This window comes from Cyprinodon tularosa, unplaced genomic scaffold (assembly GCF_016077235.1).
Source record: "Cyprinodon tularosa strain WSP-4 unplaced genomic scaffold, ASM1607723v1 ctg923, whole genome shotgun sequence".
Lineage (NCBI taxonomy): Eukaryota > Metazoa > Chordata > Actinopteri > Cyprinodontiformes > Cyprinodontidae > Cyprinodon > Cyprinodon tularosa.
The window spans coordinates 540055-562397 of record NW_024039700.1 but is presented as its reverse complement, the minus strand read 5'-3'; the positions used below and the strand labels follow the sequence as shown (position 1 = coordinate 562397).

The 22343-nt window shown below is 39.3% G+C and overlaps 2 protein-coding genes across 2 annotated transcripts; one reads left to right on the top strand and one right to left on the bottom strand.

Annotated features, from left to right (window-relative positions):
- The first annotated feature begins 5440 nt into the window (after window positions 1-5440).
- LOC119776326 (5-hydroxytryptamine receptor 4) lies at window positions 5441-8596 on the top strand. Its single transcript, XM_038274679.1, has 2 exons — window positions 5441-5587; window positions 6251-8596. Exon 2 carries the CDS (start codon window positions 6264-6266, stop codon window positions 7320-7322), a length of 1059 nt encoding a protein of 352 aa, XP_038130607.1. The 5' UTR covers window positions 5441-5587; window positions 6251-6263; the 3' UTR covers window positions 7323-8596.
- A 940-nt stretch (window positions 8597-9536) lies between these two features.
- On the bottom strand, window positions 9537-11391 carry LOC119776319. The gene is made up of 2 exons (XM_038274641.1): window positions 10229-11391; window positions 9537-9655 (listed from the first exon to the last, which is right to left on the bottom strand). Exons 1-2 carry the CDS (start codon window positions 11389-11391, stop codon window positions 9580-9582), a joined length of 1239 nt encoding a protein of 412 aa, XP_038130569.1. The 3' UTR covers window positions 9537-9579.
- Between the last annotated feature and the right edge of the window lie 10952 nt (window positions 11392-22343).

The following is a 22343-nucleotide window of genomic DNA, read 5'->3' as shown; positions in this document are numbered from 1 at the left end:
GGTTTTCAGAAGATCCTTCCAGGGGAGAGAAGGTCCGAAACATCCAGTTTGCAGGATGACTTCCTGCCGAGAGGCAAGGACAAAAACAGCTAGATTAAAACTCAGGTAAACAAAACTCAGCTTGGCTAGAATACCCCAAACTGGCAAACACCCTGGTGTTGAGGTAGTGGCAGTCAGCAGCTTAAGAGTCCTCAGGTAATGAGGCAACCAGCTGCAGGTGTGCAGGGAGGCCCAATGAGGATGGGGCAACACCTGGTGGAGGAGAAAAGGAAACGCAAAAACAGACCACACAAACTGGATTCCTGACAAAAAGTAGGCCACTGATATGCATTTCTGTCCCTTCCAATCCTTCTACCCCAAATAAGAGGTCCAACAACTAAACACATTTTATTATTTGGTAGGACATACATCTACAATCAGAAACTATACTTTAACTTTATAATGTAAACATGGTAGAGAAATGTTACAGCTATCAGCGGAGGCTCCTATAATACTGTTGTGGAGAAAAGGAATAGGAAGGTAGAATTGTACCAGAATAAGGGTAATATTGGCTCCTTAAATATCAGCAGGGAAATTTTGCAAGAGCACTACAGCACTCACAATAAGCAAACAGACTGTAGTGATGCTAACTGGCCTGTCCCTGAGCACAAATTTATGTTGCTCACCTTCTCTGGGACAGAGAGGGGCGGTTGAAGAAACGGGGCTGCTGCTGGTGGATCATCCTTTTTCAGTTTTTAATGTAAATATCCTGATAAACACCCACTAGTGTTTAGTTGATGTTAACCCTCTGAGGACTATAGCATTTTCTTTTTGCCTGGTCTGATTTGTCAAGGTAAATTCTCAGCTCTCTGAGCTTTCTGACTTAGTTATTTGGCCCCTACAGACACATAATAGGGTCATTAAATCCTGTATTCATCCTGGTTTAATTCTTCTTGAAATTAAAAAAAGAAACACAACAAAATAGCAATTAAAAATTTGCAATCATGTTTCATTTCCAAGAGCATCCTGCTGGTCACATCATTAATAATGTGATTCCCCTTCAACCTTGAGAAGGATTAAGTAGTTGCAGCCAGCTTATAGATATATGTATTTTACTTGATCCTTCTATCCTTAATTTGAACTATTTAGGTAACAAACCTTTCTTTAAAAACTGGATCATAATGATAAAATGTAATATTTATAGAAAAGGTAGTGTGGCTCGGTCTAGAAAGCACAGACTTCTCCAGAGGGGGTTGATTGCTACTTAGCGTAGCTTTAAGCTGACAATGGCATGTCTAGCCTTACACGGCCGCAACAGGAAGTTAACTGGGAGCTAATCACTTAAATAAACTCTGTTGCAGGGTTGGGACTTCAGAGAGGAGTCCTTCCTGCTCCATCAATGACATTTGATCTCAACAGTAAACATAAAAAAAAGTTTCAAGAGCAGCTGGTGTCATGATGGGTAAAGAACCTAGCCCATATGCAGAACACTCGGAGGCAGGAGAAAAGTTCAAAAGGTTTATTAAAGGAATGTGAAATAATTTAACAGGTCCAGGGTTAGCGAGACTGATCTGGATTTGGTTCACCGCTAATGAGGAGATGAGCCGAGCTACAGAGAGAGGGGGAACCTTGTGGATCCAGAGGCTGCTGGCAGGCCGAGGGCTGAGGGCCCAGCAGAGCAAGTGCAGACAGGAGGTGAACTGAGACCTAGGCTGAGACAGTCTGAGTGCTGCGGGCTGGTTCCAGGTTGGAAACAATGTGCAGGCTGGAGGAGAGCTGAGAGCTAGGCAGAGGTAGTCTGAGTGCTGGCGGGCAGGTTTCTGGCTGGGAACCCTGTGCAGGCAGGAGGAGAGTAGAGAGCTGGGCAGAGGCAGTCCGAGTGCAGGTTGGCTGATTCCTGATAAGCTCTCTCTCTCTCCTGAGAGCTGGGTTGAGACAGTCTGAGTGCAGGCTTGCAGACTCCAGGTTTGGTTCTTTCTCTCTCTCTCTCTTGAGAGCTTGGTCTGAGGCAGAGGCAGGGCTTACTGTATTAATCCAGGCAGATCACGGACAGAGTCTCTCTCCAAGTTATCTTCTGAGGGCGGGCAGGCAGATGCTGACAGGAGAAGCCCTCCAGATTTAAACAGAGAGCAGGCAGACTGGTCACCGGCAGAGAAACTCTCCAGAGTTTCAGGTTAACAGGCAGATTCAACCCTAACTGGCTTGGAGTGTTAGTCTCCTCCTCCTTAAGTAGGCCCAAGGCTGATGAGGAGAGGAAAGACAGGTGTTGCAGGTGAGCACAAGCCCTCAGGAAGGGATCCTTGGCGCCCTCTGGTGGGCAAGCCTCTGGATCCCAACAGACAGCAGAAGCCCTCAGAAAGGGATCCTCGGCGCCCTCTGGTGGGCAAACCTCCGGATCCCAACAGCTGGTATCCCTTAGATATCCGTGTGTGGAAGCCAAAACCTATGGTGATTACAAAATATTATTAAGGGTGGTATATGCTATCTGTAGCTGCAGTTTAGTATTTAGTATTAGTGTGTACCCTTTAACACCTTTAACCAAATTCCTGTGTTGTATATGGGCCGGAGGGCCCAAGGAGAGAAAGAAACCCTAGCCAAGCCATGACCAAGCCAAAGGGCCCAGCCCCCACATCTCTACTGTGTCTTTATAACAAAGTAGTGTGCTCAGATGAAAACTCCTAATCGCCTTTTATGTCCCAGTCCCAGCAAAGAGCATTTCAATCTCAAAAACTCACACGAAGAAAACACAATTAAAAGTAATTTATTGATACAATTACTTGGTCTTTGGCGCTCAGACCTTGGCAGGAAACATAGCGCTGAATTTGATGGATATGCATGAACAGGGGTAAAGAATAGGGCTGTTCCCCCCCCCCCCCCCCAGGCCTGAAACTGGTGGTGGAGAGGAGATAAATGAAGTTGGTCAGTCTGTAGACTGCTGGTTAGCGAGACGTTATGCTGAGCTTTATGGGGAGATCTTTTGTATGGAAGCTGTGCACAAATATATGAAGGATAACAAATATACAAATTATTCTAAAGATTTGGTTTTGTGCTTAGGTGCAACATTTTATTTTTAACATACAATATATGACTGATTCTTTCCTTAGAGCATTTAGAATTCTAATTCCCCCTGCTGTCATTTCTCAGATTTTTGAAGTGATTTGGCAGGGGAGTTGGTAGCAGAGGTGCAATGTGATCATTGTTGCGTGCACTCATTAAAACCCTCCTTTTTCCTCTTTCATCTGAATAAAACAAAGGGTGATAGAGCATGTTAGTTTGGTACAGACATGTGGGCAGGTGATCATCTCTCCTCTGTTCAGGTGAGTAAACTAATTCACATTATACATACACACAAAGAAAAATTGTGTTGTTGCACTCCAACTACTTAATGCAAAGTTGTTGTTTTTTAAGTGTCTGTTTCTGTCAGTTTCACTAACAAAACTGTAATAAGTACCTGTTTTGTTATTATTATAATTATATTAATTGCTAGGAACAAAAGATATTTCAAAACATTTCAGTTAGAAAACAGATGAACAAATTTGTGTAATGAAAAATTCAATCTTCATTCTTCATCTTCTAATTTTTTTATATATATAAAAAACGTAGTCATTTTAACATAAAGAGCAATAAAAAAATCTGTTTCTAAGAAAATTCAAAAAATATGTGAGCATGGGAGAAGGGGCTTTAATGCAGAAATACTAGATATCATTTTCTATGGTAATTGTTTGATATTTGAACTTAATTTTTTGCTTAGCTCTCTTTTTCATTTCCACTCGATGCACAATACTTTATTTCAATTGCATGAATTACTCCATTAAACCGGGATTGTATGAAGGCGATCATTCTGTGGCTCTGCTGAGCGGGTTAAGGAAGCCCAGGTTGTTTTTATACTGGCCTTTAACTCACCTGGGTTGTTGGCTCTTGTTTTTCTAATATTAACAGCATTTCAAGCTCTGTATCATTTAGCTCAGGCCAGTTTGCTGACCAATCAAGTCATAGTGGGATGTTTTAGCAAGTGAGATGTTATTTTGGTGTTAGTAGACTACCAGATATTGGTCTGTCTCATTAAACCCCAGTCACCCCTTGATGATTTAGGCAGCTTATGCCTGACGTACGAAAAATATGGCAAAAATGCTGACATACATTGGATAAATTATGGGTACTTTTTGTATAAGTTATGAGCACGCTGTAGCACGTTTGCACATGCCGACATATGGCAAGTACATTGTTTCTTGACTTATGCCAGTGTATGTTAATAGTTGGGTTAAAGTTATTTGACATACTTTTAGTGTAAGTTAATCATAATTCCTGGTGTCTAGCTTATCCAAATTCTATGAGTAATGCATATTAACGTATTTGACATGTTCCAGATGACTGCTGAACGTGTTTCTACTTACCGCTACTCTTTAATGGCATATTGGAAGCGTTTTGGCTATAAAAGGGAGTTCACAGGAGGAAACCGTCAATACTCCTCCAAACTTTATCCCCATCATAGGGTGAGCATGAACATGAGTGTTTCCGATTGCAAACCCTCTTTCCTTTCTTTTTATCTATTTACTATCTATTTATTATTTATTTAGCTTTGAGTTTTATGCTCTATAAAACCTCGGTCTCAACGCTATTTCTGACATTTTGAATTCAAAAAGCTTGAAAAAGCTTCCTGGATAGTAAGCGAAACGTCTTCAAACATCTTCAAACTTGGAAATAAAGTCCAGTGGATTTTTATTTTATTTTCTTTTTTAACTTTTTTGGGATAGGTTAATACCGCAATCAATGGAATCTTTTTATGTAGGATGGGCAACTCCAGGCACATTGCTGCCCCCTTTAGGACACAGGCTTGTGACAGTTCATAGGCATTATACTGCCATGTCTTATGCATAAGGTAGGCTGTCATTGCACCGAAGTTCTGGACTTATTATGAATATGCTATGTGTATGACCAAAATTGAAAAAATACATAGAAAGTTCAGCGTATGACAGTGTTTAAAAGATTCTGGGACATCAGGTGTACCCTGACTAAATCGTCAAGGTGTGACAGGGGTTTTTACTACCATGAGATATTTGAGAAGTTGCATGCACAACTGCTTTCGGTCACTTCATAGCAACTCTAATTTAGGCTTAAGCCCAAATCAAAGCTAATTTCCTGATTAGTGTTTTTGAAGATCAAATGTCAATGATGTAAGCAAGAGTGACTACCCCTGAATGACTTAATCAGCTGACTCATATTCCAACCCCTCTTTCCTGTGGCTTTCAAGCCTTGATAGGGGAGACAGTTTTCATACCCCTTTTTCCCCTTCTGTTCATCAAATGGGTAGAATAGATATTTTTACGGGTCTGATTCAACTGCTGGTGGTTCTTAAGTAAGAGTTCTTATTTGAATGGTAATTCTCACTGAGGCTAACTGAACGATCCATGCTGGGTGTTACTATCTGCTTAATAACTTTTTTCTATTTGTTTATAGGTTACTCTGGTTGGACTGACTATTTCCGTTATCTCCAAGCTACATCAATACCGGCCACTTGTTAGCGGCCATCTTGTGAGTTCTCCAACCCTTTTGTTCGAACTGGGCCCACTCTGGAACCACATATCTGGGTGCCAGATAAGCTAACCCAGTCTGTCCAGTGTCTTTACATGTTAATGTTTTTATGATTCATTGGTCATTTTCTCTACTGGTTACATTTAATATCTCTGCATCAGGCTAATTCACATTTATCTGCTGCTATTTAAAAAGGACAAAATCATTGAGCGTTAAAACTTGAACATTCCTCTTAAACGAACTCTTAAAACCCCATTTTCCACTTTTTGTTTAATTTTAAATATTTGTGCTTATTTTCAGTAGTGTTTAGTGTTTCCGTAATTATTAAATACAATAATACTGTCACTGTTAGCTAATAAAGTTACAATTGTATTTTAACCTGTGGTCTTTTATGGTTATTTTATCCTGGGAACGATTTATCACTCAAGCCAGATCCACCCTCCTTTCGTTGACATTTGAATTAGCAGAGACATTTTCTTTTGTTGGCAATTTAATAACTCTGCTTGTACAGTTTAAATTAGCGATAGTCTAAATGACTAAATAGTTAAAGGCAACTGGATTTTAACGATCCATAAGTCCAACCATTCTGTAAAAGAGTTAGAAAGTTGTTCAAACAGTAACAGTAAGAAAATTACTCTTACAATAATATCAATTGGTGTGACCTTCAATGTGAATGACTTTATTAGCTATAGCTTCCAGTTTTTGTCATTTGACATTTTTGAATTGTCTGTTTTGGTAGGTACGATAAGACCATGGAGAACGGCAGTCGAGAATGGCCTGGAAATAGTAATGCATCGGTTCAGATTGAGCTACTGGCATGTGTCACAATGAGGAGCCACATCTCGAGGATTTTCCTGTATACCTTCCTCTCAGTTGGCATAGTCTGCACTGTTGTGGGGAACGTTTTGGTTGTCTTATCCATCTCCTACTTTAAGCAGCTACAGTCTCCTACAAATTCTTTTGTTTTGTCCCTTGCAGTGGCTGACTGCCTTGTTGGACTGCTGGTGATGCCTTTTAGTATGATACGGACTGTGGAGGGATGTTGGTATTTTGGTTCCTTATTTTGCAAGTTTCACTCCAGCCTAGATGTCATGCTGTGTACTGCCTCTATATTCCACCTCAGCTGCATTGCCTTTGACCGTTACTATGCGGTGTGCAACCCCCTGGTTTACTCCTTAAAGATGTCCAATAGTAATGTAGCTATGCTCATTGCCATTTGTTGGACTGTTCCAATGCTCATTTCATTTGGCCCCATAATGTTAGACCTTCACATTGCTAATGTAGACATCTTAATTCCTTCAGATTTGTGTGTGTTCTTGGTCAGCCGTGTTTATGCCGTCATGGCCTCTTTGGTAGCCTTTTACCTCCCTATGGCTGTCATGCTTGTGGCATACTGGAAGATCTACAAAGCTGCAAAGCGACAGTCTAAGCAGATCAGTGCCATGGAAAGCCAAATGGCTGCTGGAGTGGGCAAAGATTCAAGCAAGAAAAAAAGACACCGCAACACTATGAAGAGAGAAGGAAAGGCTGCAAAAACTCTAGGTATTATCATGGGAGTTTTCCTTATCTTCTGGATGCCTTTCTTTACTGTCAACATTGTTGATCCATTCATTGAATACAGCACAGAAGTTGTTGTATGGGATGTTTTTCTCTGGTTGGGATACATCAACTCATCATTAAATCCCTTCCTGTATGGATTTTTCAATCACTGCTTTCGTAGGGCTTTCATCATGTTTATAAGCTGCAGAGTGTGCCTCCCTGGAATATCGCCCGGGATGGAGCTATCACATTCTAAGAAAGAGAAAAACTAATGTACAGATAAGTTCTTAAAATGACGTTTCCTAAAACTATAAAAACCTAAAGTAGGTGCTAGAGTTGTTAGTAAAAATAAAAAGTGTGATTATAAAGTACAACTCAACTACTCTAGCCAGACTTAGTTTTTAATAAATTTGCAGTATGTTAACCTTTAAATTTAGTGCTACACTGATTTTGATACCAACAAGTTAGAACTAACAGTAACATTCCTCTCAAAACATGCAGTTTCTAGCTTTACCTGCTTTGAAGTTTTCCCTCTGCGTATTGTAAGTGATATGCCATGGAACCATCTATTTCATATGTATATAGAAACACATTTATTTGCTAAAGTCGTTCACATAAAAGAAAATTAAGTTTATGGAAGAGGGAAAACCACAAAAAATGTTAAATATTCAAACAGCAACATATTTAAAAAGTGTAATATAGTAATACATCTTTGCAAACCACACGTTTGTTTTGTTTCAGCAGAATTGTCAATAATCCCTTTGGTTCCTGCTGTCAGAGAAACTTGTATTTGTCAACTTTAAAGATGTGAATGCAATCATGAAGGTAAAAAGTGTATGTCAAACGTGTTTATTTATTTGATGATCACTTATCTTAAATGTATTAACTTTGATAAGACAAGCATACTTTTGAAAACACAAAATGTTGAACACAGAAAGCATGGGATGCAAAAATATAAACTTAATCTCTAAGAAAAGGACATGCTCTGCTCTAACTACATGGTCTTAATGTACACTTGTTTTTTATGTACTTCATATGAATTAGTTTATGTTATGTTATCTGATTATTGGGGTGTTATTGTCAATCTGCATTAGTATTAGTTTTTATTTTTAAAAACAATTTTATTCTTTTAATCATTGTGTATGGACATTTTAGACAGATTCTTACCTTAATGTATCGTAGTTATAAACCTTGTAAAGATAAATTTGCCATATTAAATAAGAATTGTTAACTACAAACAAATGGAACAAGTGTTGATGTAGTTTATCTGGTTATTATTCTGGTAAAGGCCTGTTACCAAAATGACATTAAAAGTTGACATAAAGTGTGTTACTCCTTTTTTTTTTTGTTTATAAATTTTTTATTTCACTTTAAGAAGATTTCTTGGTGTCTGTGTTTTTATTTAAATAATTCAACAAAGCCCCTTAATCTGTTTTTTTGTTGTGCTTTTTGTTTTCTTAGGCCTACTAACCTATTTTGTAGCCATATACCTGATAAATTTCTACAAGGAAAACAGTTCAACAATTTTCATCTCTCCGACAACTTTTACTAGTTGCCTGCAAGCAACAGCAACTGGAGAGACTCATATGGAGAAATCATGCAATTAGTAAGATTTCATTAACATTAATTAAATTCTTTGGTTCTCAGCTCCAGGCAGAATTTCTCACATTAGTTACACAAAACTGAAAAAAAAAAAAAAAAATGATAAATACAAATTTGAGGAAAATGATAACTCAAGGAAATTAAATGTTTATTATGATTTTTTCCCCTAAAAAATAATTCTAAAAAATCAAACTGTCCCAGACAAATTAAAGTACTTTGCTCATGAACAGTGAATCAACATACCTGTCAACAGCAGCAAAAGTCTTAGTAAACAATTCCAGAACGTTACAGAAAACACTTGATTTCGATTGCCTCAAAGTGTTACTCAAAAAGGCTTAGTATATATATATATATATATATATATATATATATATATATATATATATATATATATATATATATATATATATATATATATATATATATATATATATATATATATATATATATATATATATATATATAAATGTATTTTACTGGAGGCTGATTTTTTTCTGTCTTTAATGGAAGGGTATTTAAACTTTGAAGCTATATAGTCAGTCAGCTCAGAATTATGGAGAGATAGACACTAGGTGGTGTCAGAGCTTTCTTTCTTTCCTTCTTTCTTTCTCATTTGTAAAATGAGAAAGAAAGAATATGTCAAAATATATATCATGATGTCAAATGTCAAAATATATATCATGTGTGCCACTGATGTTTTAGGGATAACATAGCTTTTTAGATAATCAAGAGATATCCCCCCCATTAAGCTATTTTTTTTTTGAGATAGAGTCACTGTTGCACACTTAATAAATAATCAGTGTGGTGTTGCGCAGGTTCTTTTATTTTGACAATTGCTGTGGAAACATGAGAGCGACAGTGAGCGCCTTCACTGACCAGCCGTTGCTACGCTTAACTGCCGTTGGCTCGCTGAGTCAGGAGTGCTGCTCACCGTGCTCCATGTGCCCCCTGGTGGCGAAGCGTTGTCACTGCAGTCCAGTGCATCTCAGTAAGATAAGTGGAGCTTAAGAGCACAGCCAGGATAAGAAAAATGGAAGCCAATAAACAACAGAAAAGGGAGGGGGTGTAATTACATCTGATGTCCATTCTCTCACACTCTCCCCTCAAAAATGAATGTCGTCCCGACATTTGGGTACCCTAGCTTTACAGCAAATAAATCAGTAAACATGTTGTTTTGATGCTTTACAATCATGCAGAGTTCTTCTAAGAAGGAGTGAGAATGAATGTTCAAAGAGATGCTATGCTGTGTTCAGTCCGAAAATATGACATGTATCTCCTATTAATGTCACATTGTTGCAGTCGACGTCATTGTGCACGATGACAATCCACCACTTGATCCGCCAGTAGCGTAAATATCTGCAATCTCTTCTGAGAGTAAGGTACTTTAACTTACAAGTAAACTCTACCTTCAAAACATGCTAAAACAGATACCATGGGTACTCATATCATTCTAACTAAAACATATCAAAAGTAGTTAACCATGCAAATTATTATAACTTATTCACATCACATAAAAGGCTGTCCCAGATTATGGTAATTAAATCTTGACATAGGTTTTCTTGTTCGAAAAGGATACCTTCTCACCCTGCGGGGTGATGTGTCAGTCTCTTCTGGGTCACTGTCAGCTGACTGGTGAGACTCATCTCCACTGTTCATGTTCTCTGGATGAAAGTCTTCTCCTAGTCCTTCCATGTCCTCACCAAGAGTTGGTTGCTGCACTGGTCCACCACCATCAGCTATGCAGTCCCTTTGCATGTCCTCGTTGTGTGGGTGGAACTCTGGTGCCTCCGCTCTCAGCTGACTCTCGATGAGTTGATCTGACTCCATGTTGTGATGCTGTAGAGGTGCATGAATGATGGCTTCCCAGTCTTCTTCATCATCTGAGCTATCTGCATGTCTCTGCTCCTCTTTTTCTTTTTTTGGTCTTTTAGGTTGAGTGGTTACTTTTGGTTCTGTTGTTGAAAGGAAATCGCATGGAAGCAGCAGATTCCTGTGGATGGTCCTGATTCGCCCTTTTCCACTTTCTGGGTGAATTTCATACACAGGGCTGTCCTGATATTTTCTTTCTTTAACAATGTACACTTTATCTTCCCAGAATGCTCTTAATTTTCCTGGTCCTCCCTTCTCATTCAGATTCCTAACAAGCACTCGGCAACCTGGATACAACTCCCCTCCATGCACTTTCTTATCAAAGTGAGCCTTCCCTCTCATCGCCTGCTTACTGGCTGTTCTGGATGCCAACTGATAGGCTTCACTCATCCTTGTCCTCCATTTTTCTACATAGTCCTGGTGAGAAGAGCTTTGGTTCTTTTCGCTGAGACCAAACATAAGATCGATCGGGAGCCGGGGCTGACGACCAAATAAGAGGAAGTAGGGAGCATAGCCAGTAGCTTCACTGCGTGTGCAATTGTATGCATGGACCACTTTTGATAAAGAAGATTTCCAATCTCTTTTTTCAATTTCTGGCAGACTCCTCAGCATAGCAAGTAGTGTCCTGTTGAACCTTTCAACTTGACAGTTTCCCTGCGGATGGTATGGCGTTGTTCTTGACCCCTTGACCCCACTATACTTCTCTAGTGATGCGAATAATTTGTTTTCAAACTCCTTTCCCTGGTCATGATGCAGCTTTGTGGGAAAACCAAACTTCAAAACAAAATCCCCAAATATTTTCTCTGCAGCTGTTTTGGCTGTTTTGTTTTTGCAGGGATAAGCCTGGGCAAACCGTGTGAAATGGTCCATCACTACAAGGATGTACTCATACCCACCACAGCATTTCTCCAGATGTAAGAAATCAATGGAGACTAACTCAAATGGGTATGTAGTGATGATATTGGTAAGAGGGGCTCGAGTTGATTTATTTGGCCGCTTTCGTTTCAAACAACTGCATACGCGAGTGACCTAGTGTTCGACATCACCTTGCATGTTAGGCCAATAGAAGCGATCTCTGATGAGATGCAACACCCTCTCCACTCCAAGATGACCCATCTCCTCATGAAGCTCCTTAAAAACAAGTGTACGATATTTCTGTGGTAGAAGGATTTGTGAACGACTCGCTGTTTTGCGGTAGAGTAATCCATCTTCATCCATGTATAATCTGTGTTTTTGTCTCATTAGAGCAGAAACCCTCCTGTTGCCCTTGTACCAGCCACGTTTTGGCTTTTCCTGTGCACTAACACATCTCAATACTTCGCTAATCACTGGATCATCTTGTTGAGCTTGTCTAAGAGCTGCTCTGCTGATGTCCTTTACTGATGTGTTATCTGCATCACATTCTTCTGTGACCAGACTGTTGATGGTTGCTGGGCATAGCCATGGCTCAGACTCCTGAAACTGAACAGCGACTGCTTGAATAACACTGTTCATCACCTCTGGGTGTACTATCTGCGTGCAGGTTTGCATGTACTCCTCCATACTGAGTGACATTCGGGAGAGGCCATCTGCATCTCCATTTACTTTGCCTGGGCGATACTTTATTGAAAACTGGAAATCAGCCAGTTCAGCAACCCATCGATGAGTGGTTGCATTCAATTTAGCTGTAGAAAGCACATATGTTAGAGGGTTATTGTCAGTGTAAACTGTAAATGGTGGTGCATAATAGAGATAATCTCTAAACCTCTCACATATGGCCCACTTCAGAGCCAGGAACTCCAGCTTCCCTGAATGAAGGTGATAGTTTTTTTCTGGGGGTGTTAGTGTTCTGGATCCATATGCTATGACTGCTAGAGTTCCCTGCTGTCTCTGGTAAAGTACAGCACCAAGCCCTTCTTGTGAAGCATCACAATGTAGAATGAACGGCTGTTCAAAGTCTGGATAACCCAATACTGGTGGTTTCACCAGAAAATCTAATAACTGGCAAAGCACCTCTTGATGTTTTGTTGACCATATAATTCGCTGTGATGATGGCAACTGTCCACTGTTCTGATTTTGTTTCCCTACACCTCGCTTTTTGTGTTTTCCTTTTCCCTTTTTCTCTGGGCTCGAGGAGAGGAGATCATAAAGAGGCTTAGCTATGCAGGAGAAGTTTGGGATGTAACTGCGATAGTATGAGACAAATCCCAATAATTTTCTCAGTTCTCCCACTGTTGAGGGTTTTTTTTTCTCTCAAAGCCTGTACAGGAGCAATATCTGCAGGGTCCATTGTGTATCCATCTCTTGTGACCAGTTTTCCAAGAAATCTCACTTGGTTCTTAAAGATGTCACATTTCCTTGGTGTCAGCTTGACTCCTGTTTCCTGATAACGCTGCAATACACTTCTAAGATGATTCAAGTGGTCTTCAAATGTTTTAGAGTGCACCAAATTATCATCCAGGTAAGGCAAACACACCTCATCACGTAGCCCAGCCAGGCACTCTTCCATTGACCTCTGAAACTCTGCTGGTGCTGATGATAATCCAAATGGTATTCTCACCCATTCATACAGACCCCATGGCGTGATAAATGCAGTGAGCGGCCGACTTGATTCTTCCAGGAAGCCCTGATGATAGGCTTTTCCCTGGTCAAGGACAGAAAACCACGAACTTCCAATCAGACTGTTTAGCATGTCCTGTATGCGGGGAATGGGATGACGGTCTGGTAGAGACTTCTTATTCAACTCTCTATAGTCACAGCACAGTCTGAGACTACCATCCCTTTTACGCACACAGACTATCGGGCTAGAGTAGTTTGACTTAGACTTTGTTATCCACCCCCTGTTTAACAAATCTTCAAGATATTCTTTCACCTCGTTGTGCAGTGGTTTTGGAACAGATATATATGTTCTAGTCACTGGTGTGGGATCTTGTAACCGGATTTTGAGCTGCATTGAGGGGATGGTTCCAACATCATAATCATCACGAGAGAAGGCTGCACACTCCTCTCGAAGTAGTTGTTTCACCAACTGCTGTTGTGCTGGGGAAAGGTGGCTGATGGGAACTGGTGGGTCCCAACGATCTTCACTTTCAGCCCTGCTTTGATTCTCTTTTTCGTCCCCTTTGCTCTCTGATCCTATTGAAGTTCCCTTTTCACAAATGAAATTTGGTGTCTCCATTTCATTTACTTCTGTTGGTGCCACATACATTGCTTTTACTGCTTGGATTTGACCTACTTTACTTTTGGAGGGTAAAACAATATCATGAGCAGTATCATTGTTCACTGGGATTCTGAAGCAGGACCAGGAACTCTGTTGTAAGCACACTATTCCTTCTTTAACCCTTAGTCCTTCTGGTAGCTGTGACTGGGACAGAGGTTCAAACAGGACTCCTTGCTGACCTGCGAGCGGACCAGCTCGTGTACTGCACTTCACCATCTTCATCTGGCCAGCTGGGATGATGAGGTTTTCTCCTGATGCTTTAACAGTACTAATGCCCTGTTCCCCATTCATATTTCTCATGACTTTTAGAAATACCTCTGCCTTCTTACTTTCAATAGAAAATGCTGTACTGACAGCTTCTGTAATGATGGGGGAAGGATCTACACCCATTTTTAATAGATATTCAATCACATTGTAACCAATGATTGGTTCTTCTCCCACCGCATCCTCTTCAGCAACTAGAACTGGCACCCAGAGCTCTAGCTGTGTTTGACTCACTGAGGGTAATTTAAATTTTACCTCAACCCAGCCAATAAAAGGGATCGGTGTCTTATTCACTGCTCTTCCATCCAATATTCCAGGTCCAATAATTTCAGTGAGGCTTCTGATAGTAACATCGGGGAGATTCTGCTTTCTCCATTTTTCACTAATGAGGCAGACCTGTGATCCAGTATCCCATAGAGCTCTGGTTTCCACTCCATCCAGCAGGCAGCTAATGGTACACTTCTTTCCAATCAAGTTGAGCAGTTTGTCTCTTTGTGAAGGAGAGAGGAGGTTGACACTAACACTCTCATTCCACTCAGATGATGCGTGTCTCACTGCTTCCATACACTTAGGTTCTGAATGGTGTGTGATGTCAGTGGTAAGCTTGTGTCCATTTTCTGTTTGGGCACTTTCCTTTTTGTCACCTCCTGTTGCTGATACAGATGTCACACTGCTCACAGACATATCTGCTTCTCCGGGCTTATCTGATGTGTTTTTAACAAATCTACACCCACGTGATAGATGCCCACTTTGTCCACATTTGAAACAATGGTCACAAAACTCTCCTCTATTGTTGTCCTGACAGTGTTTGCAGCCACGTCTCCGACTTGGTCTTGACTTGGACAAAGGTAAATGAGAGTCATTAACCAGTCTCCTAATGTCTTGCATCTCACTTTTAAGTTGTTTGATGGCGTCTAAGAGCTTAATTTCTGTGTGAGAGGCAAATGATTGCACTTTTCCAGTTTTATTCTTTATCCCGGTGGAAGATGGCTGTTCTTGTTCCCGAATTGCTCCAATCGTTGTTTTGGGGGCTGACTGTGCTTCTGCTCTAACCTCCCTCACTTTCAGATCTTTATTGTTTCTCCTGAACTTCTGTTGCCTTTCCCATTCAATGCTGGCTGCTTCATTAGTCTTTGCTATCAGTACATCATCTGTAACTGTCAGATCATCCAGGAAGTTCTTGAGCTGATGTTTAACATTATCATTAATAAGTCCTGTTCCTACTGCTCTCAGAAACTTCTTTTGAATCAGTTCTGGGCCATAATCCCCTTCTGAACCAGGTTCTCTGGATGCAGCGAGCAATCTTTCTTTTAACTCTATTGCTCTAAACAAGAAATTTTGTGGAGACTCATTACTATCCTGCGTAATGTTAATTAGACGATGATACAGATCAGTGGAGCTGTCTTCCTTGTAATGTCCCTTCAATATTGTACGCAGCTGTGCAATAGTAAGGTCTGTTTTTATCTCTAGCATATCACGGAGGGGTAAACCTGGGCTAATAGCTCTGACCACAGCCTCTATGATCTCCGCTTCACTGTGATTTCTTTTTAGGCCCATTTCAATCTGATGGATCAGGTTTGAATAGGACAGTTTGTCTCTCTGACCTCTTTCTCCAATTTGGCCATTAATTTTAAACTCTCTTCTTATTGTAACTTCTGGTGGACGTGTTTCAAAGGGGTTGGCAGGTGGTGTTGGAGGTGGTGATGTTTCCTGTTTTTTTACTTTGTTTTCCAATTTTGCCATTTCTCTCTCTAATTTCTTTGCTACAGCCTGGAAACTTAGCTGTAATTCTGCATACTGTTCTCGCAAACCTATAAGAGCAGCATTATCCTGATTCACAGTATCATCAACCATCTGAGACATCTCATATTCGCTCACTTCTTTAGCTTTTGATATTAATCTGCTGAGGAATTTACGAGCTACATCCTCTTCCTCACTCTCCATAGCTGTATCTACAGCTGCATCTATTAGTCTGATCAGCTTGTGTTTTGTGGTCTGATTTTCTGTTGAGACTTTTCCATATGAACACACCTCTTGTAGCTGGTCCACTTTCAACCGCACCAGGGCCTCACTCAACTGGTCTTGCAGTTGCTCCAACTCCATCGCTGGTGTGTCACAATCTCCTCTCTCTTCCCTGAAACACCGCTGATCCCCGTACGGGCCACCAATTTTTGTTGCACACTTAATAAATAATCAGTGTGGTGTTGCGCAGGTTCTTTTATTTTGACAATTGCTGTGGAAACATGAGAGCGACAGTGAGCGCCTTCACTGACCAGCCGTTGCTACGCTTAACTGCCGTTGGCTCGCTGAGTCAGGAGTGCTGCTCACCGTGCTCCATGTGCCCCCTGGTGGCGAAGCGTTGTCACTGCAGTCCAGTGCATCTCAGTAAGATAAGTGGAGCTTAAGAGCACAGCCAGGATAAGAAAAATGGAAGCCAATAAACAACAGAAAAGGGAGGGGGTGTAATTACATCTGATGTCCATTCTCTCACATCACTTTAATATCTTTCCTTAACACGAGAAACTATTTTTTCCATAAAATAATGAATTTAAAACAAAGAAACGCAAAACTATATCTTCTTTGAGTTCCTTGTAATTGCTGTTTTAGTATTGACTGAAGTAATTGAAGATTTGGGGTTTATTCCACATGATTAAAGACATTTTAATAGAATGTAATAAAACATAAACTTATTATGTTACCTAAAAAATGAAAAACTGGAGTCAATTAATCAAAAAAAATACAATGAATAGAACAAAAAATGTGAAACCCCTAAATCTCCCATGAGAAGAGCTGTCAACCTACCATTTTTAAAGAGAATACATTGACCTCCTGTTTGTGAGGCAGAAGCTAAATATGATTTTTTCTAGATATTTAGAAATGCTTTATTATGTATAAATAGCAAGGTTTTATGGAGATGAACTTTTATGTTGCAGTATCCCTTCTGTCTAATCATTACACTTGCACAGATAAACTGCATCAGATCAAAACAAGACACAGTAGAAATGTGGTAAAGTCCTAAGGATGGTTCTGTCTTGGCTGCAGCTCTCTCTGATCGATACATCCCACACCAGATCTCCTGACCCTCCTGGAAACAACAAAGCAACAGTTTAATAATCCCAGCTGCAAAGTGAAATGGGAACAACAAGAGGTTAAACATGATGCCTTGAATTGATTAATTGGAAGAAAATTTAAAATGTAACCCAAAAAAAGGCCTTTATATGCTGAATGGTAGCAATGCTGTGTTTGGATGCACCAACCACTCTGACAAAGGGTTCTGAATTAGTGGCCTATTTAAAGAAACTGATAAAAGAATGTTAAGCTTTTAAAAGCAGGTTGACCTAGTTAGTCCATCACTGAACAACATCTTCACTTATTAGCTTATTACTCCTGAAACATGATGATGGACATGGATGCAAATACAGCAGTGTCCTTGTAATGGTTTTTAGTTATTGTCCTACAGTGTTATTTCTATGCTGATAAATGACTGTTAATAATTTTAATTCTACTGTTCTGTCTCATGAAGGATCCTTAAAAATTGCATTATTATAAATACTGAATAAATAATTGAAAAAATACAAATGAAAAGTTCTGTATAACATAGCAACTGGGTAAAGGTTATGGTGTTAAAGCACTTTTGTTTAGGCATAGTTTTCAATCTAAGGAAAACCAGTTGATTGCATCAAAAGAGGAAGATTTATCCTACCAAAAACCAAGGGCACACATTTCAATTAGAGTGCAGGATTGTTCCTACTTGCACTCGAAACTCGCAAAGCTCACATTCAAAACGGATGCTTTCTCTCAAATAAATCCTCTTCTCCATCAAATCGTTGTTTCTGCTCTCAGATCTAATGCTTCTTTCACAGAAATGTTTTCCTCTTGTTTACTTTCTTCTTCTTCTTGCGCGTAAACCAGTCTTTGCTTGACTCCAAAATATGCTCTCAAACCAGTTAGTTCCACTTGTGTATTTTTTTGTTGTTGCTTCCTCTCAGACAGGAGTCGGACGGTCACATAGAAACCTTTGCTTTGCGAGTTGGCTAGAAAAGATTTCCAATTGCTCTAAATTAGTTCAAAGATAATTTGACCTCGTTCCAAGTTCTTCAAGATAGTCTTTGGTTCTCAACAAAATCAATGCTGAACTGTGATATCATTGCATCATCTCATTGATTATGGGTTTCAACCATATTTTTTCCTTTTGTATGTAGTACCTTTGTTTAGTTGAGTTTTACCTGTTTAGTCAAGGGTTTTTAACTAAAATTGGTTAGCCTTGCAGCCGAATAATTTTTGTCAATAAACTTATATTTTGAATTGAAGTTAGGGTGAATTTATTCCATATATGTGCCGGATTATCTGTTTGACAATCAATTCATCTAGAATCGCACTTTCATTTCTTGTTCTAACACACAGCCAGTAGGGTATGTGTTCATAAACAATATATAACAGTCCAATTTTCCACCCATATTGGTCTGGGCAATAAACATATTAAAGTTGCACAACCACGGGCAGAGTCAGGTTATTGTTGTACCCAACATTGATCTTCACCATTCACTTTTAGTTGATGGATTTGCAGTGATAAAATAATGATCTTTGTTGCTCCCAGGTATTAAGCAGTTGACATACTGCGATGATAAGAGTAAAAGAATGTCAGTAAAAGGGTAACATGGACACTTGAATCTGTGACCTCTCTTAATGAGATAAAAAGTGGTATTCAACATGACTCTAAGCTTTTCCTTTTATTTTCAAAATCCTATTTTTTATGATAGCTTTTTTTATTCTCAATTTCAGAAATAATCTGATATGACAGATATGTTTGCAGAAAAACAAATGGAAATCAATCTAATTTTGGCCTTTTCAAGACAAGTGTGTTGTTATGATCTTACTTTCTGGACCTTTTGTCTCAGTTAAGTTTTTGCTTTTTGGGTTCTCAAATATGTTTTGTTTTGTGTTCTTCTCCAGATTTACATCATTTTTTTTGTTTTGTTTTATTGCCCCCTAGTGTCCTTTTCGTTCCACTTAGCTCCTTCTAGTTAATTCTATCTACAGCTGCTCCCTATCAGACAATCAGTCTTCCCATTTTTCTGTCTCCCATATATACACCTCCTGTTCAGTTACTCATTGATGGATCCTGGTCCTTCTTTTGGTTTATTCTTCCCTTGTGTCTGCTAGTGCTTTTGTTCTTGAGATTCCTAGTCCTTCAGTTATGGACTATGACTTTTTTATCTTACATTTTCATAAAATTTTGCAAGCAATCTTCTCTGCCTCCTTCTACTTTGCATTTGAGTCAACTACTACATCCAACAACCCTGACATATATGTTGTCATTTGACTTTATGCATAACTTAGTTTATGTCTAGAATAAAGTTCTGGATCCTCCTACTTTGTAATGGGAGTCCAGCTCTGGGTTAATTTGCATTGTAAATTAGTCCTTCTCAAAAAAGTCACCAACCATCTGCAGCTTGTTTATTAACTCTGAGTCTTACTCTATGTCATATAGTTAAAACAGGATCAAAGCTATCGGTTTGCAATTAGAAAGTCTGGGCAGGCTGTCACTTTGACTGGCTGTGACATTTTATGTAACTGCAAGCTGTGAAAGTGGATTCAATATAAGGCAGCAGATGACTTTTTCTAACATAAATTTAAAAAAGCTTTGAATAGTTTATTCTTTTCTCCTCATTTCTAAGGAGTGATTGCATAAATCTAAATAGAAAACATCTCTGTTAGGGTACTGGTAGAGGTTTTTTGGATTTTTTGAATGCAGATGAATGCTCTCTGAATTTAATTATGGAAAACCAGCTGTGTATTTAGCTTTCTTCCAACAGGTGTCATCATCAAACCAGGACAAAATTCTTAGTAGGGTGAACACCAAAAACTCTTCATTGTTTTTCCTTTTTACTATTTTAAGATGTTTTAAGAATACACACATAATAGACTATTTTTGTAATTGAGCAAAACGAAGGAGTTTGAACAGGTGATTATTACAGGTGATACATTTATATATACTGTTTAATAGGGGAATTCTCCGGGCCTTCTACACCTTTAGAGAAGGCCTAAAAAAATAGGAAGAGAAAAAAAATATCTAATTTAAAATTATTGTATACAAGTTAATTGACCTATTGAATTTATTATTGAATTTCATAATTCGGTGATACAATACATTGAATTCATTTGAGCTTATCTGCTGTATAAGAGTAAGACAACTTTCAGGATTTTGTCTAATCCAAACCGTCTATCTCTATGACCATTATGGCCCGTCAGGACTTCTTGAATCCGAGGTGTTGGCAAGTTTATGTATTTTTTTGAACTATCAAAGTTTAATTTTATGTTCGTGGGACAAAAAAAAAAAAAAAAAAACACTCTCTTGAGCCTTACTGAAGTCTAAACATCATTTTAATTGTGGAGGAGAGCAGAGATAGAAAACAGTTCACTGGCAAGATCAACTTTGTGGCCAGCTTGCTAAAAATGCCTTTTCCAAGGTATTTGAGGAAAAAGAACGATGAACAACTCCAGAATTATATTTGAAAAAAAAAATGAAGAAAAAACTTTTTAAAAAGTGGAGAGGCATTTCAAGATACCCTTAAGCGCAAAAAGACCTACCCCAGGAATTATACTGGCATGCTGATCCCCTATGTAACCAAAATCGTACAGTATTCAGTGGTAACATTATCCACATAGAAAATCATTAAGATGATAATGATATTAGCTACCAGTATAATGGTAATTAAAGAACTTGACTATATATTTTATCATATATAAAGATGTTAGATTATCTAAACTAGGGTGACCATATTTTCATTTGGGAAAACCAGGACACCTTGGAGCGGGGGGGGGGGGGGGTGGGGGTGGGGGGGGGGGGGGGGATGGGGGATGGGTTTGATTGAAAGAACACATGTCTCATCATCGGGATTTGCTCCCTGATGAGAGGAAATTTTACTTGTTACTAGTTGTTTGAATGGTTATAGAGTCAGATATGTGGCGGTAATGTTTGATTTATCTAAAGGTTTTTATCTGTTACTGTGTAAATGGGTTTGGCTGTAATTTAAGGACAGATTCTAATATATCTGCAGAGTGGGAACTAGAAATCTGATAGGAGTTTAATTTTTTTATTGTTGTTTTGCAAAATATGCTTAACTAAGTATTTTTTGTTGTTGAATATTAGAGATTTTGCAGATATATTTTGTAGATACATTGTTTAGATTTACTTATATCTCTCTACCCCTTTTATAGAATAGAATAGAAAATCCCTTTATTGTCCCACAATGGGCAAATTTACAGCAGCAGAAAGATTATTGAAAATGGTCACACAAATGAGGACCTTAGAAAAATGTATAAGAATAACATAATAGGGAAGATTTAAAATATAAAAAATAAAATTCTGTAAAGTGTTTTAACAATATAAAACTGGGGAATAAATAACCAATATACAGCTATGGACATTTTTACAGTAATGGATATTTGAAAATAGCAGCAACATCAGAGATGTGCAGAATGACAGCAGCAGGTTATTTAACTGACTAAGGTTTCTATCATTACATTTGATTTGATTTGTTCCTGCTCCCAGTGGTTGGAACATTTATTCCACACTGGATTCTTGTGAGTTTAGTCTTTGTTCACTTTAACTTTTTTAAAAATGAATAAATAAACAAACAGTTTTGAAAACCTCGGTATTCATTCTTTTCCTGCTTTGTGTGTCAACTTTCACGGTTGCTAAGCAACAGAGCATATGCCGGTAAAACCAGCCGAAGGGAGGACCTGTTCGAATTTACAGCCAAAACTCTTCCGGCCTCCTTATTTTCAAGGACTTCGAAGGATCCAGTCTAGGTAGACCGCGTCCTTGGAGTATGCAGCCCAGGTTTTCGAACAGAGCCTCTGATTAAGAACAGGGCTGCCCGCACTGACGCGGCTCAGGGATTACGTCACACGGAGCGTCGTGCGCAGTGAAATCAGGACATTTCCTCACTTTCTAAAAAAAAAACCGGGACGCCCGGGACAGGACGTGAAATACGGATATGTCCCGGGAAATACGGACGATTGGTCACCCTATCTAAACCAACTTAAGACTTGACAATACTCCCAAACTCAACATCTAAAACAGGCAAAAAGAAAAAAAAAATTAACAAGAATATTTGAGCTGAGAATAACATTTTTACATGGTGAACCTACAGCTAGGCTGAGACAGTCTGAGTGCTGGCGGGCAGGTTTCTGGTTGGGAACCCTGTGCTGGCAGGAGGAGAGCTGAGAGCTGGGCAGAAGCTGTCAGAATGCTGGCGGGCAGATTCCAGGCTTGGCTCTCTCTCTCTTCCTCTCTCTTGAGGACCAGGCTGAGGTGGGCGACCTTGAGGGTCCAGAGGCTGTCGGCAGGCTG